The 25442-nt window shown below is 52.6% G+C and overlaps 7 protein-coding genes and 1 non-coding gene across 8 annotated transcripts; 3 read left to right on the top strand and 5 right to left on the bottom strand.

Annotated features, from left to right (window-relative positions):
• Positions 1-272: 272 nt before the first annotated feature.
• BDP55DRAFT_t326 lies at positions 273-367 on the bottom strand. Its single transcript has one exon. It is a non-coding gene; the product is annotated as a tRNA-Ile (tRNA).
• A 1173-nt stretch (positions 368-1540) lies between these two features.
• On the top strand, positions 1541-4293 carry BDP55DRAFT_734963 (glycosyl hydrolase family 3 N terminal domain-containing protein; the record flags this gene model as incomplete). The annotated part of the gene is made up of 2 exons (XM_060580268.1): positions 1541-2289; positions 2346-4293. 2 exons carry the CDS (start codon positions 1541-1543, stop codon positions 4291-4293), a joined length of 2697 nt encoding a protein of 898 aa, XP_060422163.1.
• Positions 4294-4404: 111 nt separating this feature from the next.
• On the bottom strand, positions 4405-6662 carry BDP55DRAFT_567341 (heterokaryon incompatibility protein-domain-containing protein; the record flags this gene model as incomplete). The annotated part of the gene is made up of 3 exons (XM_060570583.1): positions 4405-4896; positions 4987-5859; positions 5916-6662. 3 exons carry the CDS (start codon positions 6660-6662, stop codon positions 4405-4407), a joined length of 2112 nt encoding a protein of 703 aa, XP_060422162.1.
• A 1031-nt stretch (positions 6663-7693) lies between these two features.
• BDP55DRAFT_685865 (putative serine dehydratase domain-containing protein) lies at positions 7694-9272 on the top strand. Its single transcript, XM_060576481.1, has 2 exons — positions 7694-7940; positions 8029-9272. Exons 1-2 carry the CDS (start codon positions 7749-7751, stop codon positions 9217-9219), a joined length of 1383 nt encoding a protein of 460 aa, XP_060422161.1. The 5' UTR covers positions 7694-7748; the 3' UTR covers positions 9220-9272.
• On the bottom strand, positions 9273-10848 carry BDP55DRAFT_685863 (threonyl and alanyl tRNA synthetase second additional domain-containing protein). The gene is made up of 3 exons (XM_060576480.1): positions 10509-10848; positions 9966-10443; positions 9273-9899 (listed from the first exon to the last, which is right to left on the bottom strand). The coding sequence occupies exons 1-3, from the start codon at positions 10729-10731 to the stop codon at positions 9281-9283; spliced, it is 1320 nt and encodes a 439-aa protein (XP_060422160.1). The 5' UTR covers positions 10732-10848; the 3' UTR covers positions 9273-9280.
• Positions 10849-11148: 300 nt separating this feature from the next.
• Positions 11149-12966, bottom strand: BDP55DRAFT_439656 (aromatic and neutral aliphatic amino acid permease). The gene is made up of 3 exons (XM_060567579.1): positions 12617-12966; positions 12119-12552; positions 11149-12059 (listed from the first exon to the last, which is right to left on the bottom strand). The coding sequence occupies exons 1-3, from the start codon at positions 12799-12801 to the stop codon at positions 11263-11265; spliced, it is 1416 nt and encodes a 471-aa protein (XP_060422159.1). The 5' UTR covers positions 12802-12966; the 3' UTR covers positions 11149-11262.
• A 2487-nt stretch (positions 12967-15453) lies between these two features.
• Positions 15454-17460, bottom strand: BDP55DRAFT_638792 (uncharacterized protein; the record flags this gene model as incomplete). The annotated part of the gene is made up of 1 exon (XM_060573158.1): positions 15454-17460. The coding sequence occupies one exon, from the start codon at positions 17458-17460 to the stop codon at positions 15454-15456; it is 2007 nt and encodes a 668-aa protein (XP_060422158.1).
• Positions 17461-21270: 3810 nt separating this feature from the next.
• Positions 21271-24217, top strand: BDP55DRAFT_439632 (uncharacterized protein). The gene has a single exon (XM_060567578.1). It carries the CDS (start codon positions 21445-21447, stop codon positions 24175-24177), a length of 2733 nt encoding a protein of 910 aa, XP_060422157.1. The 5' UTR covers positions 21271-21444; the 3' UTR covers positions 24178-24217.
• Positions 24218-25442: the final 1225 nt, after the last annotated feature.

Below are 25442 nucleotides of genomic sequence, written 5' to 3'. Positions count from 1 at the left end.
ACGATCTTGCATCTCGCATGGACTTCATACTTTTGTTTCGGCGATTGAGTCGTCGTAACGCGTCAAATTCCCTACGGCCCAGATCAGATAGACTGTCTTCTGAAATCGTGAGCAACCCACACATTGGAGAGGTCTGTCAACGTTTTTTGACAATTCGTATGCCATCAAAGTGAGACGGTGCCATTTTTGGCTCTATCCGCTTGACCACTTCGATGGCTCGCGAGCAAAAAGAGAGGATCTATGGCATTATTACGTGAAGTGGCAAAAGGCTATGATCAGTGGGAGGCTTGAACTCCCGGCCTTGGCATCACTCAACATTCCAGGTGAAATATTAGTACCACGCTCTAACCAACTGAGCTAACCGACCATGTGAATTTGATGATGAAGATGCAGAGTTTTTTTGTTATGGAGCTCAGTGGTGGAGTCGTGAGTGAGTCATCTCAAGAATCGTCTTGATAACGCGGGGTGGGGGGGTGTTGGTGTTCGGTATTTTGCGCAGACTGCCAAGACAGTCCGGGAACATCTCGGGTTTAATAGCGTTCGTATCGAGTTGTTACCTGGATAAGCAGTGTTAAGGTAGAAAAGAGCAGCCTGCTGATCTCAAGACGTATGACGATTTCGTCTTTTGAAATTCGTCAACGGCGGCTTTCTGTGAGTGCTGGGGGTTGATTGACTGGTCACTTATCATCGGGCGAATAACATCCGAGTGAACAATCATCGTAAACCTAGTCGATGGATAGCCTGTGTTAACACGCTGCTTTTCGGCATTACCTTCCGTAAGCAGTAAGCAGAAGCCTTAATCCAACAAAAGAGTTAAGTAAAGAGATCAAGGTACATAGTCTGTAATCTGTAAAGCCCAGCATGAAGTAGCAAAGAGCATAGCAACTCATACGCGTGAAGCCAGACCACCAGACAATCATGACGTCGCAAAAGCCCCATGGTGCCAGGTTCTCCCTTCGGATCCGGACCCGACACTCCGCGACGGTTCCCAGTCCCGGAGGGCGCGCCATGTGGCCCTCCCCCAGACCTTGCAGGGCTCGAGTCGCACCAGGAACCAGGCACAAGTCCCCCGCTCCTATCAAGGGGGAAAGCTTCTCACTCGTGTCACCCAGTGGCAGCCCAAGGTAGGCAAAGCTGAGTGTCACGCAATGACCCTGACCGCCGGCCGAGGGAGAGGCGTCTGTCTCTGCCTTAATTCTCCCATCGGGAGCCCTTTTCTACTCTCCGTTTCCTAAAACATCCATTCCATCCGGAAACCTTCCATCACGACCTCTACCCTCGAACACGCCTTGTTCAATACATGCCCCCAACTCCTACGAACGGCCACGGAGAGTCGAGCTCAAAGGCATAGAACGTTTGTGCCGGCCATCTCTGCTTCTACCCCGGATTCTTGAAACCTGGACCCGGTCACATCAACCAACCCACGCCCGGATGTGCTCTCGCCCTGCCATGTGTTAAAGCATCGCTCAACATCGACAAGGCTGTGCACTTCTTCTTGCTGAAGTGACGAACGACAATGGGCAGGACTGATCCCGCCATCATGGACTCGGGGGCCCGGGAGCCAACGTGCATCAATGCTTCGCATCCCCGAGCTGCAGAAGATGAGAAGATCTCTCTCCATTTGAATGGCCAGCCCTGCAGCTTCTCGACCGACGAAATCATGCCCGATCAGACTCAATTTCTTCACGCTACCAAGGAATCCAAGGAAGCAGACTACGCCAGCCAACAGCACCACCACCCTACTCCCAAACAACCAACCAGACTTGCCACCTTCTTTCCCCGGCTGCAAAGATGTTCGAGACCATGGATTACAGGCGCATTCGCGTTGTACCTCACGGGCCTCATCCTAATCTCGGCCTACTCTGCCAGCAAGCTATTCGACGCCGGCAGTTGGCTAGCCCGTCGACCAGCACAGCCAGCGGCGCCAGCAGCTGCTTCTCCGCCCTCTCGGGTCTCACCAGCCTCCCCAGTCCGGAACTGGGATGCGGCCGCCTCCAAGGCGACGGCCTTTGTGGCCCAGCTCAACCTCACCGAAAAGACTCTGATGGTCACTGGCCAGCTCGGGCTTGAGGCCGGCGGTTGCATCGGCAACATTGTGCCGATCGAGCGCGTTGGATTCCCCGGACTCTGCTTGCTCGACGGCCCTACGGCGCTGGACCGCGCCGATCTCGTCAGCGTCTTCCCCGCCGGTCTCACCACAGCCGCGAGCTGGGATAAGGAGCTCATCTACCAGCGCGGAAAGGCGCTTGGCGAGGAGTTCCACGATAAAGGCGTCCATGTTGGACTTGGGTGAGTTTTGCATTCCTTCAACATTAGCTCAACATTCATACTAATCAGCTGCGCAGCCCGGTCGCCGGTCCACTTGGACGCCAGCCCCTGGGAGGCCGCAACTGGGAAGGGTTCTCAGTTGACCCCTACCTCACAGGCATCGCGATGCAACTTACCATTCAAGGAATGCAATCAGCAGGCGTACAAGCGTGCGCGAAGCACTTCATCGGAAACGAACAAGAAACTCAGCGAACCAACTCGTGGCTCGCAAATGGCACAGAAATTGCAGCGATTTCGTCCAACATAGACGATCGTACTTTGCATGAGTTGTACCTGTGGCCTTTTGCAGACTCCGTCCGTGCCGGGGTTGCCAGCGTAATGTGCAGCTACAACAGGCTCAATCAAACCTATGCGTGCGAGAATTCGGGCTTGCTGAATGACATCCTTAAGACGGAGCTGGCTTTCGAGGGATACGTCATGTCCGACTGGTTCGCGACGCATTCGGGGGCCGAGTCTATCAACAACGGGTTGGATATGAATATGCCTGGGCCCATCGGCCATGCCCAAATTGTCTCGGGCGAGACATACTGGGGACCCAACATTACCGATATGATCAAGAATGGTTCAGTCACAGAAGACCGTCTTGATGAAATGATCCGGCTGATTATGACACAATATTATCTGTTCGACCAAGACAGTTCCGACTATCCCACTGTCGATCCATCCATCGTCTTCACAATCGCAGCTCAGTCAAATCTTCTAGACCTGCTTCCCTTCGAGCCACCACCAAGCCGCGATGTCCAACGAGATCACGGCAAGCTTATCCGCAAGCTAGGTGCGGAAGCAACAGTCCTCCTGAAGAACCTCAATGGAACCCTCCCTCTCAAGAAGCCAACTAATATCGGCGTCTTCGGTAACGACGCTGCCGACCCAGCAGACGGCCTCGTCTTCGGAGCCGGGTTCGAAATTGGCACGCTTTCCGTCGGCGGCGGCTCGGGCACGGGACGTCACACCTACCTCATCTCCCCTCTCGAAGCAATCAAAGCCAAAGCGCGTACGACAGGCTCCCGCGTGCAGTACATACTTGACAACAAGGTCCTGGCTGCTGGTGACTTTAGCAGCCTGTATCCTACCCCCGAAGTCTGTCTCGTCTTTCTCAACACGTTCGCGTCGGAGGCTTATGATAGGACGAGCCACGAAGCCGACTGGAACTCGACGCTGGCTGTCGAGAACGTCGCACGAAGGTGCCCTAATACTGTTGTTGTTACACACTCGGCCGGTATCAATACCTTGCCCTGGGCAGACAATCCAAACGTCACTGCGATCTTGGCTGCGCACTTGCCAGGGCAGGAGTCTGGAAACTCAATTGTTGATGTGCTTTGGGGAGACGTCAATCCCTCTGGAAAGTTGCCTTACTCTATTGCTTTCGATGCCAAAGACACCGATATCCCCATTGTCAACCTCACCGAGGCAGAAATCACGTCCCCTACAGCATGGCAAGCTGATTTCACAGAAGGTCTTCTCATCGACTACCGTCAACTGGATGCTGAGGACATCAACCCCAGATATGAGTTCGGCTATGGTCTCAGCTATACCACATTCAACCTGGATGCATCCCTGAAGATCAAACAGCTAGCAAAGAGCGTTGCCGCCACGCCGGACCCCACAACCCCGAACTCCCCCGGAGGCAACCCAGAGCTCTGGGAGCCTGTCCTGCGCGTCACTGCTCGTGTGACAAACACCGGCGCCGTACCCGGCGCTACTGTTCCCCAGCTATATGTAGCCTTGCCGCAGGACTCTGTTCCCAAGGGCACTCCAATTCAAGCTTTGCGTGGTTTTGAGAAAGTCATTCTGAAGTCAAAGGAGTCCAAGACGGTCGAATTCGAGTTATTGCGTCGTGATTTGAGCTATTGGGATGTGGCGTCACAGACGTGGGTAATTCCCACTGGATCAATTGAGTTGCGCGTCGGCCTCAGCTCTCGCGATATTAAGGCCAAGGCGAAACAGGTTGTTTTATCCTCCTAGGTCATGGTCTTGGAGTTGAAAGAATGTTCTGGATTTCTGAGCATGGTTCAAAAGGTTGAAGCAGGTACCTAATGCACCATAGCAACAACTGGCTCTTCATGGCTCTCAGCTCTACACAATATTAAACTCGGTTTCCGCAAATGCAGCACTTTCCTCCATGGCCTCCCCGTCCATCAGGTTATGGATATAACAGTCCCCGATTATCCGTGACTTCTTCTGCTCATCGGCACGGACAATGATGGGATAGTCACACCCATACAGCACAACAACCAAGTCACCCTTTCTTACCCCATCCACAGCCCACCCGAACCTGCCCTCCTCCGAGCGAAAGAACCTTCGATCATAAGTCCACTTCGAATGCGCACCAATAAATTTCTCTGCAATCTCCTTCTCCTTCATATAGTGCGCAACGCCATCCTGCGGCGCCAACCCGTGAAACTGGATCTCGTGATCCGTCCGCTCCTGGAGAATGCGAGCAAGTCCCTTACCCGGTTCCAAGGCGATACTGTAGTGTATATCCAAGCCAATCGCGCAATCCTCGTCAGGTCGCTTGTGATCCCGCGTTTGGTTGCACATGAAGGTCCGCCAAAGGTTTTCCCATGTCTTGGGGGTAGCCGTCTTGTCTGGAAAGGCAACGGCGGTCACGCTGCGGTACCATTGTTCTGCGTGTTTTCCCATCTTTTCTACTGTCACGTTGAGTCTGTACTCGGCGTCGTTAATGGGGCTCTTGGGTCTCTCGACGTCGTCCTCAGCCCTGCTACCATCCGCTCTATCCTGATCGTTTTCCTTCTCGTATTTGAAGATTGGGCCGCCGTACTTTGCCATCTTTACGACCTTTGAGTCGCTAGGTTTGCCTAGATTTTCTGCGACGCCTTTTTCAACTTCATCGGTGCTGCCGCCTCCCATCGGGCCTTGCTGATTCGGCCCAGGAATCTGTCTCTTGCATTCCACCTGAGCCACCACATCGACAATCCTGCCCTTGATATGCAAGACCCCTGTATCCTCATCGATATGCATGATCGGCTTGCTATCACCCGTAGCCGAGGCCTTCAGCCCACGGATGCGGAGCGGCTCAGTCCAACCGGGACAAGTCCAGTCAGGCACCCAAGACGGAAGTTCCAGGGTCGTTGGCTTCGACGACTCAACACAATGAGTCAAAATATCCAGTGATCCGGTCTTTATGTTCTTGACCGCAAAGTCAGTGAATACCTTTTCGGAAGTCTGAGAATAGTCGACAATAAAGTCTCCCTTCTGATTGATGAGGCCAAGCACCCCGTAAATCTTGTCGCTAGGGATCGTCGCTTGAAAGTCTCTCAGCTCTTCTAGCAAGGTAAGAAGCGGGGTGTTAGTGAACATCGCCGCTTCATCCACACGTTCTTTGCGGAGTTGCTCCATGAACCCAATGGCTTTGAAGCCCTTGCATTCGCTAATCAGTGTCTGTAGTTTGAAGTCTGATAGAGCGAGCATGACGACCGCCATAAAGTGCCAGGGAATTTGTATCGGTCCAAGATGAACCATGACCTCGCGAGAGTTGACGACCTCCTGGATGATCCAGGTACGTTTGAACTAAAAGGCCTTTAGCAAGAGCAGAAATATCGTCTTCATCGCACGCTGATACTTACCCATGACCGATTCAGCAAATCAGCCAAGAGCCCCCAGTCAAGCCGACGTGTATCTGCATTGTTGTGGAAATGCCACTGGACCTCTTGCATCGCCACGCTCGCCATATCAACAACCTTACGATTAACAAAGATGTCGTCAAACACTTCCGAAATAGCATACAGCGTGCGGATAGCGTGGAAGTCCATCTCCGTTGACTCGCCCAGCCATACCCGCGTCCTTACCGCACCAGCATACACCCGTCCCATGAGTTGAACATGCTCGTTCCGCTCCTTGATATCCTGCTGATTGATACACAGCGCGTCAACCCAAATCCGAAGCGGCTCTCCTCTCTCTTCGCTTCGCATTCTTCGAAGCGCGCGGAAGAGTTCACCGCCGACGATGATCTCCACGCCGTCACATGTGATGGGGGCATCGGGCATGCGGCCACCTCCTCGGATGTACTGCTCGCCGTGGTAGGGGTGGTCGCACAGGTCTTTCCATTTGGACGTGCCAGACTCGGAAACTATGTTGCCATCGTCGTCTGTGCCGTAGACGGCCCAGGGGATATCAGACTCTGGGTCGATCTCTTTAACGGCATCAATACTTTTGCTCCAGCAATAGCTCAATGCCTCGTACGGCGCGTCCGGTGAGAGGAGGTTGAGGTGCGAGATGCCGCATATAACCTTGTCGTCAAAGTTACCGGGTTGAACGGTGAGGATGCGGGTTTCGTTAGGGAGGTTTAGAGGCCGGTAGGGATAAGTTGCCATTTTATCTTAGCGTAGCCGTGGTTAGAACTAGACACCACCTGACTGCTATGTCTGATTTTGCGACCAGAAAGAATCCTCTAGGGATAAGGAAGACGGTCCCGGTATATGTCGGCTCCTAAACTCGTCTTGTCTTTAAAGAAGTGACTTTTGTCAGTCAGTTCCAGTAGGGCTGTGCTAGGCATCAGCTTACTGGAAGCACCTGCAAGCGTCATATTGCTCGATCTGGATTGGCTGAACCCATCAGCCCTGGTTCATTATTATTGTTTGATGATTTTCCACTTGAACCAGATTTACGGGAGTCCCACTAAAGTTTGAGCGGAGTGTCCCTGCACTGATGACAGCACAGGCTCGTGCAAGAATCCTCCCGCTCGCAGCTATTTGCTATCGAAGTGCCCCCTGTGAGACTGACTACCTCTTCAACGCATGAGTTTCTTGGAGCACAGCTACTTTGTAGCTATCTCTAATAAGGTAACCATACAACGTCTGGGAATGCAAACCTCGTTCGCCGGTTGTCCGCTTCTTGTCGTCTCAAACACGCCTTTGGGCCGAGTTGAATAGAGGAGTTTAATTCGGCCGTATGCTCCGTTCTAGACTTACATCCAAGAAAAGCCAGGTGTAATTTTTCAATTAGCTAGGGTCTGATATCCAGTGCGGCAAATCGTGGAGGAACTGCTATAAATAAGGCATTGATAAGACGGTCAAGGTAGCAATGGAACACTTGAGGTAAGCTTCGAACGATGGAATGACCTCTCTAGATAGGGTTGAAAAGTTGTCGAGTTCGATTCAACCCGACGTAAAACGAAATTCCGTCAAAAGTGTGCAAGAGGAATATGCTCGGACAAATGTGACTCAATGAGTCATTTTCCACTGAACGCCAATCGAGCTTGCGAAAATTGACCTCCGAACACGAGGGTGCGCCAGCTTCTCCTCCATCGCTTAATCGTTTAAGCGCGGCCCGAATCTGACATCATAATCTTATTTAAACATCAACAAACCACCCCCCAAAGCGCACTTACAACAAATGCGCGTATTCAACAGATCACGTTGTCACAAGTTTTAGGACGTTCTCAAGTATCGGTCCATGAAATGGCTGTCCCGCAGCGAATCGCTCCGTCCAGTGAAACTCTGAGAGAGTTTTACGTCGGCAAGGATGTGACAGACATTCCCAAGCCGGCGGTGGTCTTGGACGTGGCTAAGGTCCGGAGGCACTGCCAGTCAATGTTGAAAGCTGTCGATGACTTGGGGGTTGGATTTCGCTTTCACGTCAAGACCCACAAGGTATGTGGTTCAATACCTTAGTCAAGTGATGTGTACATGTAAGATGAGCTTTGTGGACGAGATACACAGAAATTGACCATTACCCCAGACCAAGGAAGTCACAAAGCTTCAGGCAGGCGAGGATACCAAGAAGATCAACTGCATTGTGTCAACTGTAGCAGAGATCGACCACCTCTTGCCAACCTTCAAAGAATACACCCAAGCCGGTCGCCCCGTCAACGTCCTCTACGGTGTTCCGCTCCTCGGTTCTCAGATTGAGCGTCTCGCTTTATTGAGCAAGGAACTCGGCGAAGATGGACTCACAGTCATTATCGATCACCCTTCCCAACTAGACTCAATCCGCCGCCTATATGATCTGAGTGGTCTCTCGGTAGGAGTCTATCTGAAAGTAGACACAGGCTATCACAGAGCAGGTCTTCCAGCCACGGCTCTGAACAAGGGCGGCCTACTGGGACAACTCATACAGCTAGACGCGGAAGGCAAAGCAGTCTTGGTGGGATTGTACTCACACAGCAGTCTCAGCTATAAGGATGACACCGCCGACCAGGCGATGCACAACCTCGCCGAGGAAATCGAAGGCTGCCTGGAAGCCCTCCACGCCAACGAGAGTCTACTCGCGGCCAACGCCTCGAGAGAAATCACCATAAGCGTCGGGGCGTCTCCTCAAGTCACTGCTATTGAAAACCTTATGGGTGCTACTGCGGCAAACGGATCCGGTGAATCGCGTCTCCGGGCAGCCATCAGCAAGGTTAGAGATGGTTCGCCGACGGTGAAGTCTACGTTAGAACTCCACGCTGGCGTATACGCTTTCCTCGACATGCAGCAGATGTCTACTCGCTCGCGGAAGGCCTTAGGGAGCTACAAAGACGAGGTTGCCGTTTTTGTTGTAGCAGAGGTGTGCAGCGTCTACAATGATGGCGAGCGGGAGAAACCAGAGGCGCTCGTTGCTGTTGGCGTGCTGGGTCTCGGAAGGGAGCCTTGCCCTTCTTACCCAGGCTGGGGTGTTGTCGGGTGTCAGCCGGGGTTGGAGATTGCGGGAGAACGGAGGCTGATTGTGGATCGGATTAGCCAGGAGCACTCGATTCTCTCGTGGGAGGTTGGTCCCGGAGAAGGCTCCGATCTGCCACCGATCCCGCTCGAGGTTGGTCAGTCTGTTAGGATCTACCCGAATCATGCGTGCGTTACCGGTGCCCTGTATGGGTGGTATCTCGTAGTTGACTCAAGCAAGTCAAACAAGACCGAGATCGTGGATATTTGGGTTCGAGGATCGGGATGGTGAGAGGACCATGACAGATCAAGGGCCAGATCTCTTATGGACCAAATCGAAGATGTCTTTATATTTAAAGTGCCTCCACTAACTCCTTCAGGGCTTTCAAGCTCCCCTTTTCCCATGTTGTGACCTTTCCCTGCCACTTCTCCCCACCACCGCCGCCCTTTACCCCGGTTACAGCGTCCTTGATTTTTGGTACCAGCGCCTCAACAGCAGCCTTCCCACCAAGAACAGAGATTTGTCCGCTGTTACCATCATCGCCAGTAGCCAAGACAATTACCCCACCGCAAGCCATCACAGCGTCCTTGACGCCGACGGTAACCCACTTCACAAAGTCTGCGTTGCCATCCGCTCGGTGAACCCAGACACTCTTGGTAGACTGCAGCTTGGTCTTGGCGGCGTCTGCTTCAAATTCGGCAATATCGGCAAGCAGTTTCTTCTCCCTCTTCTTGAGATCCGTCGCGGAGCTCTGCACAGTCTTCACGGTCTGAACTACTTCATAGGACGTGTTTTTGCACGACAGCAGCTTTGAGAGGGAGCTCATTGCACCGAGAGAGGCTGTGGCGAGGTTGATGGCTCGATCCCCGACGGAGAAGTACAGGCGGTAGTTCTTCCCGTGGACTGGCTCACCGTGGTGGACGAGGATGAGTGAGATGTGGGATGTTTGGGAAAGGTGAGTGCCGCAACATCTCCAGTCTAAGTGTCAGCAGTCAAGACTTTTTATGAAAAGCATGATGGGATGGAAGCTTGCATACGTGTTGCGGTCAATGTCACCGATCCGAATTACACGGACAACTCCTTTACTCTGATCATAGTCCTCCGGCATCTTATGGACCTTGGCATCGTCCGGAGTTTCGACTGTGATTGGGAAGCTGGCGCGAATGATCTCGTTACATCGGGCCTGGATGGCCTGGAGTTCCGCATCCGAAGGTTTCCGCGGGATATCGACGTAGTTCATTGCCCCAGTCTTTCCCATACCCCAGCCGAGAGTGCTGAGGGAGTCATGGGTGTTCATGACGGCGGACAAGAGATGTTGGCCCGTATGCTGCTGCATATGATCCCATCGGCGCTGGAAATCGACTTCCTGGCGTACCTTTTCACCAGGACTCAGAGGTTGGGGGGAGTGGTAGACGCATCGTAGCCCAACACGTTCGACATACTGTATTGGGATGGCGGTTGCATCTGGGCTTGAGAGAGGCGTGATTGATCCATGATCAGACGGTTGTCCGCCGCCTGGAAAGGAAAGTCCAGTCGTGTTAGCTCAAAGGCCAATTTCACTCATATATGCCGTGCGGTACCTTCGGGAAAGAGAACGGAGTCGGCAAATTCGATCAACCACACGTCGGCGTCGCAACTATCGGCGGCTGGTTCCGCAGTGTTTTTCTTGCCGTTCTTCTTTGCTGTTGGTGGAGGTCTCTTCGCACATGAGATGACCTCTGCTTCTAGCGTGCGAAGATACGAGTTCTGTTGACAAGCCAATGCCCCGACCACTTGGGCTCGAGTTGATTCCGTCACTGCCATTTTCTGATGATTTCGCGATTTTTACGAGTTAGCTCAAGTGAAGCTCAGTTTTATCATGAGTGAGTCAACTGAGATAGTGGCCAACTTCATCATTGAGATGAGCGTGATGAGGTAAGCAGATAAGAGAGGTGGAGACGCTGTTTGGAATGGACGTCGGTGTTCGGGCTCATTCGGCACCGAGTGGGGCTTCGACTCACGTGGTTTTCACTCCGAGAATCCTCCGTTTTGGCTATCCTCAACGACGGCGGCAACATCACAGGTACGAGTCAGGTAGTCTGGAACCGTGACGACAAGTGGCATTGATCAACGTTGGAAATGGCTCCATACTCACCTACGAGGGGCCAACGCTTCGGTCTCATTTTCAACGCAAACCACACCTCTCCATTTTGCCCATTGCGAGGCTGTTATATTGCTGCTGTGGCCGTAACAGCGTTGTCACGGTTGAGCACTAGATGATCACGGGTCGCCAGGTCATACTTTAACATATTATACTCATTAGACGTTGCGATAACTAAAACCAATGGCTCCTTCTCATCGCGCGGCGTTGGAAGCGCATGTCCACGGCTTGGTACCCTTCTCATTGGCAATCGACTCAATGGAAGCCCACAGACCAAGCACACAGATGAGGAAGCCCGTGAGGAACAGGACAACGTTGGCAACAAACTTGCATGTCTGCTTTCCGTCCTTGAACCAGTTGCCGTAGTGCATCCACAGCCAGAAGATGCCGGGAAGACCATACGAGAACCACGAGGCGAAGAGCGCGCAGATGAGGCCGAGCAGCGAGTTGAAGACGGGGATGGACTCGGCAATAACCATGGAAAGCGCCCAGATGGCGACGACGATACCGATCCACGCGATACCCGAGAGCTTCGTGCGGCGAATCATGTGCTTCGTGTTGCGGAACAGGCGCGAAAAGATGTACTTTGCGGCAACGTGGCCGTAGATGACGCCGGCGATGACAATGGTCGGGATGGCGATGCCCCAGATGGCCTTGCGCATCGTCTTTGAGCCGGCGGCGGAGAGGGCGGGGGAGGGAACGTCAGGGCCGACAAAGACGTAAATAACGATGGCGGCGAGGAGGTAGAGCGTCGTGTCGGCGATCTGGAGGAGGGCCAGGGCCTTGGGCCAGTCTTCGGGCTTCTTGAACTCGCCAATGACGCTGAAGAAGCAGGAATGACTCGAGAAGGCGATGGCGATGTTGGTCACGGCCAGGAAGGCGCCGGTGAAGCCGAGCTGGCGAGCGACTTCGATGCTGCCGGAACCGATGGGGCGGGAGACGGCGACGTCACCGAGGGTCATGAGGACGGCCAGGGTGATGGACAAGCATGCTGCGAATTTGTGGTCAGTCAAAACTCGGCCAATGTTTTCCGACGTGGGCAACACTCACAAGCCATGGACATGTAACTGGTGTACTTGAGCGTTCTCGGGAAGTTGAGCACAGCAAAGACAGCCAAACCGACAACGGCCCACACAATGGTGCAAGTGGATGAGTTGGACAGGGTGTTGAGGCAGATGGTCCAGGTCAACAAGTGGCTACCCATGACAAAGACTTGGAAAATGACCTGCGCCCAGCCAAAGACCTCCTGAAAGACGGCGCCCATGCCGATGGACTTGCCGATGACCTCAACGGCGTCGCCAAAGTTCTGCACAAAGGGGTACTCGTTGCGAAACTCGGCAAGGACGAGGCCTGAGTATGTCGACAGACCGCTCATGACGAGGATCAGGATGATGCCAGGGACGAGACCGACGGTCGCCAGCACGGAAGGCAATGAGAGGATACCCAGGGATACGGTCTCGGCGATCAGGACGATGCCGCCTTGCCTGAAAGGTTGCGAGTTAGCGAACCGATAGCAATGGTGTTGTTAGAGGTGGAGGCGAGACGTACCACCAGGTGAGAGTCTTGTAGTCGATCAGTTCACCGTCCTCTCCTGTCAGAACGCTGTTGTGCTCCTCTGCGGTCGCGGATACGTAGGCCGGCGCGGCCTCCTCACGGTCGCCGACATCCTTCTTGGCCTGGTTCTGAGCCTCCGCCATCTCGGGGCTATTCGTCACGTCTGCGGCGTTGCCCATATTGCCTCTAGGTACACACAACGTGTATTCTGTCGCTCACTCCTTGCTTTGTCTGACGCGTTGAAGCTGTCAGTAAGTCCGTCCGTCGTCCTGCGCGATCTAGTCACAGATCTTGAAGAGAAGCAGGATGAAGTTGATAAGTTGGTTCAGAGGAAAATTGAACCACGACGGACGTCAGGTGAGAGAAATGAGAGTGAACACGGTAGAAAATCTCTCTCATTCAAGAAAGAGTCTTTTCATCCGGGGGGACCAGATTTCTTGATATAATCCACCCTGGCCACGCCGCGATCGGCCTCGTCAACCTCACTGGAACCCGCGCAGGGCGAATTGGTCATACGAGACATCTGCCGAGGCGATCTCGGCGCGTCCGCAATGGCGAACCGCGCAGGGCCAGAGCCGCCAGACGGCCCACGGGGGTGTGAGAAGTTGCGAACTTGCAACGGCACCTTTCCCAGCAGAATGACTCGGGACCCGCACCTCCGGCCCACTCGGGATTGTGGCGATTTGGGGGACTTGTGCCTGGACGTTGGACCACGCCCCCTGCTCGGCCCTGGAGCCTCATCCACCACAACCAACCCACGGAAGCCCTTCCGCTGCCATTGACTCTTCGCCGTTGATTTCCGACTCTTTGGTGATGTTCAAGCTGATGCCTCATATGTACACCAATGTCTGCATCTTGCTCTAACAAGAAGTTCGTGAGGGGGACATGAGTCCCGCTGCGGCAGCTAGAAATCGATCATTCGATACTAAGCTTTCTCCCCCCCCAAGACCCAAGTACCCCCAAGCTGAAGAAGAAGAAGAAAAAAAAAAGTCAATGGGCTGATCGACCACCCCCAAAGCCAAAAGATGCAGAGTCAGAAAGACAAAGAACAGGAAAATCTGCCCGGAACGCGCCTCGTGCAAAAAAATCTTCAAGCGCGCATTACCCATCCGTGCCATCTCAAATCATCAAAAAGTTCCACACATTGGCTAATATTTACGTGATTATATCCACTTGGCACGGGTTTTACTAATGTTGACGTCCCAGTTGGTTTGTGGAGTTTATTCGAATTCAACATCAACGCAAGTCCCCCAATCTGCCCATTGCCCATTTTCACGTAAAAGAATTTCCCACAGGTCCCCTAGCAAAATCTCAGAACAATAAAAGTCTGGAATGATCTTCGGCCCTATTTCCCCGCGTAGTTCCTCATGATCCACGCAACGCAGCCGATGCCGCAGCCCGCATGCCCGGAGCCGGCGCATGTAGTCAATCTTTTACGCAATTTTGTTCGCCAACGGGTTTCCTGGTGTCTTGCTTTTGGCTCTTGGGTCTATGGAAACGGATACTCCCCCTTTGACTCCGCTCCGGTATGCATTGTCTGCGTGGTCTGCATAGAATGGCTCATTTCGCCGCAACCACTTCATTCTAGAAGCCCGCAACAGGCTGTCTCCATTCCTCATGCCCTTTTCCTGGGTCTTGCCGTCGGAGACCTGGAGGCGTAACCATAGTTGCCTATTCATGACCTCTCTAGCAGGTTCAATATTCATATCCGAGAAGGCTTGGAATACTTTGCATAAACTGCATCTGGGCAACTAGAAACACGTGAAGGGAATCCTTAACACACCAGGATTGCCGCCGACAATTTGGCCTGTGCTTGCTGTTTTCCATAACCACGTAAACAACATGGAAGTCTTCAAGAAGTAGGTACTCAAAAGCAGCTAATCAAGACAACGTTCCATTTCCCCGTATTCCATAGCCACATACTAACGCACACACACGTGGATCTGGAGAAACGCGGGAGTCCGTTCCTCGTAGATCCCGTCAACCGCAAAGCCCAACGACGGCTCACGACGGCTCTCCCGAAGTCCACCTTTCCCATACCCTCCTTTTGTCCCCTTTTTTTACCCTTTTAGGACGACAGAACTGCCTGCTCATGGTCTCTTCCTTCTAATCGTATCATTACTCACCCGCAAGTAACCGAGATCTGAGATCTCCTACCCGTTTTGCCTACCCTTTTCCCCGGATCTACTCACTTTCCCCCAAGCCATGTGCTAAACGGATCAACCCCTTCACTTGCCCTTCCCGTCCCCCGCAATCTGCAACATTGATGAAGGGTTCATGTCACTTTGAGAGGGGGGAGGGGGTTTCCCTATGATCGAGATGGCGTGCTTGTTGTTGTGAGAAAAAACTGGAGCCTTTTTCTAGAGAGGCACTGAGGCAGTGCTGGTGAGTAAGTATATGTAGGGTGTGACTGTTCGATGACTGGGGGCTTGGGCCAGATACTCGAATTGTTGCTATGGATGCATTCATGTGTCTACACGGTATCTTATCATCGATTTGGTTCCCAGATCAAACTTGGAGTATCGACTGCGTTGTTGGAAGCCAAGCTCACTGATCGACCCTACCTCGGTCACACAAAGCTTCTCTCGCACACCAATTCGAGACCATGAGTTCTCTTAGTCACTTCCAATGGTGGCCTGGCTTTAAAAGAAGGAAAATGTTTGACGAATGTTGGTTTATCATCCACTGAGGGATCATAGATCCCAGGTATCTATCCAGTCGTCCCTCCCCTTTTCATCCAAGCCATGTTTTCTTTTCATCTCATATACATTATAATTACAGTGTGAGTTGTATGTAATAGGCAATAGTGCACACCGTCAGGGTGTGTCTCGTCATTTCATCGGTGTGATGATCACAACTATCCACTCGACCTTATCTTCAGCATTCTTCAACGGGGTCCACTGGCTGGTGAGCTTCTCCATCTTGCCCGCCTCACTCACCAGACTCGCGAAGCCGGACCTGCTGACCGGTCGTCCATGCTTCTTTGTACTACCGTCCGACTCGTCTTTGGACGAACGCCCACCGAGGCCAATGAGACTACCCTTCCGCGCGAGATAGCCGCCACCCAGCATGATATCTAGCGTGGCGGTCTTTCCGTTTTGAATCACCCGTTCACGCACCGTGTTCTTGAAGCTCTTGGTAATCGACGGTGAGTCTGCGAGGTCGGAAAGGACGGTAAAAATATCTCGGTGCGTAATGCTGTCGGCAAAAAGGCCGAGGCCGAGCGCCTCCAACGCGGCAGCCGAACAAAAGGCAACGCTCAGCTGAGCGGCCTTCCTCTTGTTAGGGTCGGCAGGTAGGGAAGACGACCTTGGCGGAAAGGCGGAAGGTCCGTCGGTGTTTTGCAAAACAATCAATCGGCTGTAGCCAGAATAAACAGAGTCCAGCTGAGCGGGTGCCGAAAGATGCTCTTCTGAGCTCGAAACCGTTAGCAACTGCTCCAAGCCAAGGCCAACGCCCTGAGACGGTGACGTGTTTTCCTGATTGTTACTGTTGTGTGTCGCATGCTTTCGGAAAGGTTGGAAGAGGCTTTTCTTGGGTCCTTTGTTGTGTAGACTATCCCTATTGCGGAGACTTGTCCGCCGCTCCTGTTTTCTGTCTCGGCTGCTCGTACGGCTCATTCGGCGACTGACTCGGGACTCCCGACCCGAGGTCTCTTCCTTGACCTCCTCTAGGGCCGGCCCAAAGTTGAGAATCCGGAGAAGGTCTTTGTAGCCACCAACGTTCTCTGAAACGTTGATCTGCCCACCGAGGTAGTATCGTAGCTTGCCGGAAGAGTCCACAAGCGGGCAGGTAAATAGAAGGTTCCAATACGGGGTGCCGTCTCTGCGGTAGTTGAGGACGAGCTCCAAAGACTCCTCTTCACGCGCCACGGTATCCCGGATGCGTTTCACTGTGTCCTGGTCTGTGAGTGACCCTTGTAAAAACCTGCAGTTGCTGGATAGAGCTTCGATCTTTGGATACCCAGTAACAGAAACAAAAGCATCTGATGCCGCGATGATGGGGTAGTCTGGGCTCAAGGCGTCCGTCAGGCAGAATGATTCGGCAAGACCAGGACATTTGAAGACACGAGTACCGGATAAAGCTGCCGAGGTGGAGATGGCAAGCTGGTGCTTCACGAATGCCGGGTAGATAGACCGGGCAACTCGTTGCTCGACGCATCGTGTAGATTCTGCAAACATCGACTCAAGACCCGGAAGAACAGAGTTCGTCATCTGCTTCATGTCGGCATTCAGTGACTTGGAGACGGTTGAAGGCAGATTTGCTGGTGTCGGCATTGACGAGGCTTGCTTCCCAAAAAGCGCCAAAGATTTCGCATATTCCTGGGTCCTCAGAAGGAATTCAATGTCCGAGCCGCAGCCTTGATTCTGGGCAAAATGGAAGAAACGTTGAGAGATGGAAGCGTTGGCAAGAACCATTTGGAAAACCTCTCGACCAAGGAAGTCCGGTATAGACAAAGGTTCTGGCTCGATCTCCATGACTGGTGGTCCAAAGCTTCGGCGCAAACTTGTCGAGACGCTGTCGAGACTAGACCAGATACCAGGCCCAAATGTCGGGGATCTCGGAGACCCATCGGGGTTATAGTCGGTGTATCGACGGAAGGCGTCTTCGTTTGTGTGTAAGGACAGGCCAGAATTGCTCCTCAGCCGCAGGGACATCTTATTCGGTCGTGAGCTCCGAGGCGTCGCGGGCGGAGAGAACGTCATGGTAGGAACAGGCAGGCAGGCCGATGTTGGACTGCTTCTCATTGCCAACCCCCGCAGACCCTTTGGACTTTGGTTGTAGTCATCGTCGTATGGCGGCGTCACGGGTGACCTTCGAGACATGGAAGAGGCCATGTTGGTAGTTCGGTAAAAATGAGCGACGAGAAAGGAACGTGATAAGTGAAAGGCCTCTGGCAGGCTCGACCGGACGTAGGAATATGACAGAAATGCTCGATTACAAGCAAAAGAGTAATAAATTTAGAAAAGGGTACCCGAGTATTAGCAACGACTACGGTGCATGCTATTTGATGCAAAGAAACAAAGTGACTGACACCGATAACACATGCCACCAAGAGTTGGAGGGGTTCCTCTGGAGATGGAAAAGACGGCCGACGTCCGGTGCTTATAGCAAACGCGCCGGCGAACGGACCCTGACTCGCACTGGGACAGTTTCTTTGGTGTTGTGCCAGGCTTGTCAAACGCCGTGGGCAGTAGGATGTCTTAGGCCGACGCCACGAACTTGTGGGGGAAGGCCTGGCTTGCTAGAGCCTGGGGCTTGGGAACAAACACACATAATGAGCTGCGTCTGCCGAGCGTTTTCCTTGGTCCATGGTCCCATGGCGTTGAGCAACGTTGAGGCCCGATATGCGACTTTGCCTGCGTTTGCAGGTACGCATCGTCGATCACCGTCATCAATGCCCGCCGACCATTGTATGAATGAGTTGCCAATATGGGCCTATCGACCTCGCCGATTAGGACTGGACTAGTTGTTGGTCTGGTGTTCCAGGCTTGACCATCAGGGGTCACCCAGGAGCAAACTGCATGTGAGTGTAAAAAAAGCAATGAGGCCGTGCGTCAAAGTTGGTTGGCAAGTTGATTGTAGCGGCGTCGAGAAGCTCCTTCACACGGCGTTTCTACCTCGCCTAACATCACTTTGCTGGAGCTAAAATGAACGGAGGGCCACCATGCCATCCGAAGTCTGGTGTCGAGGATGAGGGAAGCGACGAAGGCGTAAGGAACAACCAATGTTGACCAGGAAATGTTGGCTGAATCATGGTCCACATGGTAGACGATCTCCCGCCATTGCGTGACGACGGAGTGGCACAGGCCTATTTTGGGTCCCTCCTAGACCGCCTGGTTGGGACGCCTGTCCCTGTCGGGGGTTCATGAAGGGGCACCACGCCGTTGCGACGCTTTGGCTGGTGGCGGCGGTTGGATGTCGCATGCTGCTTTCGGTAGGGTAGCGTGAGTAGGCTTTTGAAGGCGAGCACGAAGAATTGGCGTTGTGCAAAAAGCGGCGGTCAGCACAACGCGAGAGAAAAAGCATGGCGACGATGAACGTTGGCCCTGCAGCTGTCATTGGGGGTTCCGTTGACAAGATCCATGGCCGTACGTTAACGCGGCAATTTAGGTATCCGTACAGAAAGGCGAGAAGGAGGGATTTCCGCGTTGGCGTTTCAGTATAAATGAATGTTTCGGAAACCATCGACATGAATGTCGCAGATCGAGTAGAACATGGCGCTCCTTGAAGCTCAGTACTGGCTCCGAGCTCGGTAGGTGGGCCGTGGTTGGCGTGCACCGCGGCATCTTCCTTGGACGGGAGACCAACGGTATCCGCGATCTCATCGCCACACCACCTAATGCTTCTGGTGTTTGCTGGTGTGGCCCGGTGACCATCGCAGCTAATAGAGCGGCGGGGACCTTGAAGAGGAGGGGCGGGAGAAGAACTGAGGGCAGTTAAAAACCGACTGTGCGTCTAGCTCATGGCTAGGTGTATCAGGTATCCGTCCTTGCGGGAGGCTCTAAATGGTCAACATCGAGCCGTTTTCAGGTGAAGAACGATCGTCGACTTGACGAGTCGTCACTAACGACACGTGCGGGAGGACGACGGACGGAATTTCAAGAGACATCAAGAGGTCTATGCTTGGTCAAAGTTTGGCGGCATTCCATCGTCTCGCCCGGGCGGCAGGATGATCAGACAGTCTTTGCATGGATAGCGGGCTGCGAGATGGCGGGAACGAGTTCAGACGAAAGAGACTGTGGTCTGTGTGACCGAACTGGCTGATTGTGTTTCTCGGCTGCGTGAGTGGAACCGTCGACTTGTCGCCGTGTGATGTGCGGGCTGCAGACTCGCAGAGAGATGCAGAGGAGAGGGAGAATGGGAGAAGCCGATGGAGAGATGGAAGGGCCGGGATGCACAGTGCCGGACGGGAACTGCTGACGGTACGTACCTACGGGCTCCAAAGGGTACGTACCGCCAACGCTCGTCGTTTGCGCCTCAGACATTCGTCAAGCCTCAACGGCCGCTCTGAATTTCTCCCGTGCAACGCTCCGTCTCGTCTGGTTGACTTGCTATTCAGCTGTCGAACGGTCAATTTGAGTGACTCTGATGGCGTCAGGATCAGTCGTGACACGCCCGAGCTTGATGTGGCGGGCTTGAAGTTCTGCCATTACCCCAGATTCAGTATTTGAAAGAACATGATCGGTAAACAGCTCGCCGTCTACCGCCATCCATCAGCGTGAAAGCCGGTGACACTGTGGGGAAATCATGCAGGAATCAGTAGGTACCCTCGTGCGTAGCAGCGTGGTGGCCGACAACCTGTAGAGAAAAGAAAGCATATTTGAGCTAGCCTCAGACTCTCGGCTAGACCTTTTTAGCTCACAAGCTGTGGGCTCAGGAAGCATAGCTGATTCAATCCTGTGACTGCCACTAGAGAGTGGACAACTTGGGCAAGGTAGTTGATGAAGCGCTGAGTCACCTCTCTCCTCTGAGTCCTCTCATTGTAGGAGATTTAGCTTGGTGGGAGTAGAAAGTTAAAGTGACCCTTACATATATCAAATCACAAACCTGGTCATAGAACCTCTTCGGTATTGGAATGAGCGAACAAAGTTTAACAGGTTCGGTAGTCCGCTTGAAATCTTTGCCACGGGATCTCACAAGGGCTCCAGATGTTGGCCAGATGCTGAGGCTCCAAGTTCGGTCAATCCCAATTAAACTAGGAAACGCACCAGTCAACATCGCCTATTTGAGTTAGCTCGAAGCCGCCGCAAGTGCTACCATTGTCCAGCGATTGCCGGCCACAAGCATAAATTTCAGGTTGAGTCAATGACATGATCGCTCAGTCGTGATGAGGACGGGGGGGATAGCCGTGATGATTAGGACAACGCCAAAGTCCAGGAACACTCTCAGGTGATTCTGTTTCACAGTTCATCTGAGTGCAAACCAATTCATACTGCATCAGCTTGACTTCTCCGTCATCATTGAAGCTTGTAAGATGGGGTTCATCATCTTGATCTCGCAGGCGGCTGCTCAAGAGAACTCGTGGGCAAGATTGAGATCTAGACAGCAATATCCTTGGTTGAACTGTGTCTCTAAAGTGAATTCTCTGGTGGCATGGAGCATACACGTACATGAGCTCTCGGGAAGTTGCTTTTGGTCAAGACGTTGAGTTACCATCTAATAATCTACCCCTCGACATGAGCTCCTAAAGATCGTTCTTGATCCTTAGTCAGCATTTCTGTGTACCGGAAGTCCAGCTCGTTAGGTGTTCTCAAGTCTTTGATTACTACCTGGGCATGACGGCCGCATTTTGTCTTCTCAGATAAAAGATAACACTCTTGAGATTTACGTCCCGTTGCTGACATTCATCTTTCAATCAATTCTTTGTAAGAAGATGCATGGCGAAAGGGTTCCAGGCCCATGATCTCATCGTCATGCTGTATTATGTCAGCACCATTCGGCTGGAAACCCGCCGGGATACAGTACCTAACTACCTACCAATAAAAAAATAAAAGAAAAATAAAAGAAAAGAGCTCGCCAGCTGGCCCAAGCGGAAGGCCGCTATAAAGGCTTTCCTGCGGGCACTAAATCGTTAGAACGGACTTCAATGGCGCTGGAAGTAACTGCACTGGCCCGTGAGGGACCCACCTATCAGAGCTGGGGATGCCGTGACACCTCAACGTCGCCGAAATTCAACGTTCTCCACCTACGACTGCTACCACAACTCAATTCTCATCATCGTCATCCCGCCTCATGGACCTGCTATCCTCCCCTTGGATACCAAGGAACGTCGAAGATCATCCGTCGGATACGCAGACCATTCAATATCACTCATCACAATGCCCCTCAGCCATCGCCTCGGACAAGCTCTTGCGGAGGCTCGATCCAAAGCTCGATTGGTGTACCATCTTCTGCGTGACCGCGGTGTCAACGACGAGGCACGCGTAGCTGTCAGAATACTCCTTGGTACTCTCCACAGCCTTTGGCTGTTGTTTGAGGACTTTTCAGAAGCAAGCACCTCGCCAGCATGTCCAGACCGCACCCTTTTCGACGACTTAACCGATCTTTTTGATAATCCCAGCCTTGAGTGGTCGATAAGCTCGGCATCTCCAAAAGAAGGACCCCCTTCTCTTTCAGCATTTACCTCAAGTATCTACCAGATCCAAGGGCAGCTAGGTTCTCTTGTCCGGTGCGACTCCTGGGCTGCCTTGCTCGTACGCTTGTCGACGAACGGTCACCGCAAAGATGCTCAAAGCCAACATCTAGATCATGCACTCGACTCTGCACCCAAACCCACAGAGATCGATAGCGACAAATGCATTGCCATTCTTCTAAGCGCCGAGTTCGACAACAAGCCGGTTGATTGCTTTACGCATAGGCAATATGTCGCTGAGAGGGATATGAAGCGCCCCGAATATGGTGCAGCAGCAAAGCTTCTGCCGGATCTGGCCCGTCAAAGATACACGGACTACAAAACACCAATCCACGTGCTTTTCCACTCGAGAAAGTCGTCGCACTTTTTCCAATGGCTATTGGAATACGCCAGGCAGGTATGGCCGGAAACTTTCAATCTCGGCTCCGGTGCCCTGTCGATGGCACCACTGCATCTGCTGATGTCGAGACTCGAGGATGAGTCGGTCACCCCTTTCCATGTTGCTGCTTCATTAGGGCTGCCTCGGCTCTGCGAGCAACTGATATCATGGGGAGTAGACGTCAACAAGCCGAGCCCTCTGGGTTCACCTCTTTATTGTGCATTGCTTGGTCAAACGGCCCTCCTAGGACGCTCTGCCGACCCTGCGCAACTAGTATGTGACTGTAAACCTACCGACTCCCAGGAAGAGACAATACGGGTCCTCTTGGATGCAGGTGCTGCGTGTACCGCGGAAACAGCTGGACCCTGTCAAGACGAACAATTTTCATTGGCAACGTTGGCATTTCTGATTTGCCAGGCAATCCGTGCTCCAAAGATCCTCCTTCGCCTTCTCAAGTTGGGGATCGCTCTCGACATGAGATTTATCCAGCTCTTCCACGGAAAGGATTCTCTTTTGCATTACTGGCCGTCTCCTCTCAAGCCACCAACACGCTCGTTCTTGGAGGGAATGCTTCCCGCCATTCTTGACAGAGCAATCCCCGAATACGACATCTACAATGATATTTCACTATTGGCTACAGGCATCTATGAGATCCTAGACCACTTCAACCTAGCTCGTCCTTCGAGTATCGCCGGGTCTCGACTTCTTGATGTCTCAGACACCTTGTATGTGGATCTCGTCCGAGAAGCAGTCCAAGATGGCGAGACGGCAGTTGTCAGAAGGCTTATCTTGGATCCTCGCTGGGATCCAAACGCATATATGGCTCCTCAGAGAGCACTCTCAAGCGTATCGTCCGACATTGACTTCGCCTTGGACGAGCCTCGAAAGGCAACAACAATACTACACCATGCGGTCGAGACCGATGAAATAGCTCTAGTGGCTGCCATCTTGGCATCAGGAGAAGATGTCGATGTGCATATACGAAACCACAAAGACCAGACACCCCTGATGTTGTCAGAGTCGCCAGAGACCTTGAAACTCCTTTTGGACCATGGAGCAAGAACTACAGATACCGATGAGAGTGGACGTAATATATGGCACTTCGCAGCCGCCAATTCAGACATCGCCCTACTTGAATGCCTTCAAGAGCACGACAAGCACAAAGACCGGAATCTGAGGGGTGTAATGACTGACGGCCAGACTCCAATTGCCGAGGCCGTCATCTATCCCTTCAGCTCGATGAGGCACGGGCGGAAAATAACACCCGAAGCTTTCAAAGGGGCGATCCACATGCTCCAGACCTGCAAGCCGGATCTTGCCTACCTCAAAAGCCCTCAATCTCTTGTTTTTCTGGCTGTCGAATGTGGCTCAGCGGATCTCCTTCGCAGCTTGATTGACTTCGGCGCAGACCCCTTCGAAGTTGACGAAGAATCTCAGAATGCCCTGCACTTCCTTAACGTGTCGGCCAGAAAGCCTCTGATCGATATTCTGCTGAACTTGGACTTTGAACTCATCCTCAATGCCGAAAGAAGATCTCCGGCGGAAACAATTTTCCAGGTTTTCAATGACAGGGCTCTGTTTGGTCCCACCTCAGCCATACACCCCGCCAGATTGGCCACCCTCGATGCTGGCGTATACAGCCGTCTGCTTGACTACAAGAATATCCTCACCAGCCGCGACGATGCCAACATGGGGCTTTGGGAGCGGTTTTCTCTCACTATTATGGCAACAGATGCGCCTAGATGGCTAGTAGGAGTGACTGCGCAACCGTCTCTACAAACTGCTGTAGAGTGCTTGATCAAGAAAGGGGCCTTGGCCAAGTACGAAGAGGAGAGTGGACAGTGCGGTATAATCCCAATTTTTTCGAGGTGGACGGAGATTTCTGACACCCAAAAGCTATTTCCCAAGTGGCTGCGAGCGATTCTATTAACAATCCTCGAAACCACGACGAAATTAGACCAACTGAGGGAATCGCCAGCGTTGATAGAGTTCATTTCGCCGGACGATGAGCCAGAAGGCCCTGGCCTTGCTGAGGAATGATTGGGCAGCTGGGCTCGGGGGTGCCTTCACGAGTGTTGTCGTGCTCAAGAACCAGCTGGAGATGGGGAGCCTCGATGGAGTCAAGATACTGCTCCAAAGCGGCGTGAGTGTTTCGTATGTTCGAGCGACGGTCTTCTTGTCTTCGAGAGTTTTCTCGCGTACGTCAAGGCGTTTCTTGATATTGTGAAAGTATTCTGGTGGATCGACATGTTCGCTAAAGGGAGATTGCAGAGGATTCGGACAGGCTCCGGGAGAAGGAAGCACCTTGGAGCGGTGGTCAGGTCCCTGGATACGAACATTCAGGCATTGGGAAGTGTACAGGGCGGTGTTTTGTAGACTAGGAACTGGGCTGAACGAAGCATTTTAGTTTTATTCTATGGGAGTTGCGTAGACAAGATGAGAGTCCTGCAGCCTTTGACTTGGAAGAAGAGAATTGAGAGCTGGTTTGAGATGACGATCTATCGTCTGGGCGGTGGGCATTGACGTAGACTGCATAGCGGAGCGTCTTCATTATGGTATCTTGTTTTCAATACCAAGTCGATTAGTTTGACAGTATAATCACTTTTTCCCATCAGCTATGCGTAAGGAAATGGATGCGAAATTAGTAATATTCGGCGACGGAAGCCCTTGCCACATCCAGGCCTTAAGTCGTGGCAAAGGTGGATGTACTCGATACATTAACCCCGTGCTATTTCGCGCTCTTCTACCGTAAATGAATGCGACCTAGACAGTAAGAACACAATGGAAGTGCTTCCACAGGACCTGCCGGTATCTCCAATTGGACATGACGCCAGTGTTCAATAGCCTCATAAATAAATAAAAAGTATTCACCACCGGTGTGGCTATATCTCTTGGTGCTCATGCTGGGATTCGAATTCGGGTACTCTTGCTAAGCCTGTCGTCGAGTAGGCTGGTTGACGTAAATATGATTCCCGACCATCAACTGTTCCACCATCCAGCCAGTTTGACCTGACCAACCGATCTAGGAAGGCGCCTGCTGTGCTGGTGGCGAGAAGAGGACTTGGGGGGGGGGAGGTATACAGGCTTAAGCCTTAGTCACCAGGGTGTATTCGGAGTGAACATACGGATTCGTAGGTGGGTGGGTGGATAATTCCATGCTCAAATGACTTAGGTTCTCTAAAGTCAATAATATGGATTCAGCAATGCCCATCGGGAAGAAACTCACGTGAGGTTCTCCCTTGTTATCCCAACATCTGACCTCAGAAACGATGAAATCAGGAAAGGTCTTGTGAGAATATGGAAAC

The sequence above is a fragment of the Colletotrichum godetiae genome (genome assembly GCF_030913485.1).
Source record: "Colletotrichum godetiae strain CBS 193.32 chromosome Unknown BDP55scaffold_94, whole genome shotgun sequence".
Lineage (NCBI taxonomy): Eukaryota > Fungi > Ascomycota > Sordariomycetes > Glomerellales > Glomerellaceae > Colletotrichum > Colletotrichum godetiae.
This window is presented reverse-complemented; position numbering and strand designations above follow the sequence as displayed.

What these genes read in the sequence shown, in the direction of transcription:
- BDP55DRAFT_685865 (XM_060576481.1), top strand. Translation starts at nt 7,749, where the DNA reads ATGGCTGTCCCGCAGCGAATCGCTCCGTCCAGTGAAACTCTGAGAGAG. An exon ending in TTCACGTCAAGACCCACAAG is followed by an intron (nt 7,941 to 8,028) that starts GTATGTGGTTCA and finishes CCATTACCCCAG; the next exon opens with ACCAAGGAAGTCACAAAGCT.
- BDP55DRAFT_685863 (XM_060576480.1), bottom strand. Translation starts at nt 10,731, where the DNA reads ATGGCAGTGACGGAATCAACTCGAGCCCAAGTGGTCGGGGCATTGGCT. An exon ending in CTCCGTTCTCTTTCCCGAAG is followed by an intron (nt 10,444 to 10,508) that starts GTACCGCACGGC and finishes TTTCCTTTCCAG; the next exon opens with GCGGCGGACAACCGTCTGAT. An exon ending in GGTGACATTGACCGCAACAC is followed by an intron (nt 9,900 to 9,965) that starts GTATGCAAGCTT and finishes CTTAGACTGGAG; the next exon opens with ATGTTGCGGCACTCACCTTT.
- BDP55DRAFT_439656 (XM_060567579.1), bottom strand. Translation starts at nt 12,801, where the DNA reads ATGGGCAACGCCGCAGACGTGACGAATAGCCCCGAGATGGCGGAGGCT. An exon ending in TACAAGACTCTCACCTGGTG is followed by an intron (nt 12,553 to 12,616) that starts GTACGTCTCGCC and finishes GCAACCTTTCAG; the next exon opens with GCAAGGCGGCATCGTCCTGA. An exon ending in CAGTTACATGTCCATGGCTT is followed by an intron (nt 12,060 to 12,118) that starts GTGAGTGTTGCC and finishes ACAAATTCGCAG; the next exon opens with CATGCTTGTCCATCACCCTG.
- BDP55DRAFT_439632 (XM_060567578.1), top strand. Translation starts at nt 21,445, where the DNA reads ATGCCCCTCAGCCATCGCCTCGGACAAGCTCTTGCGGAGGCTCGATCC.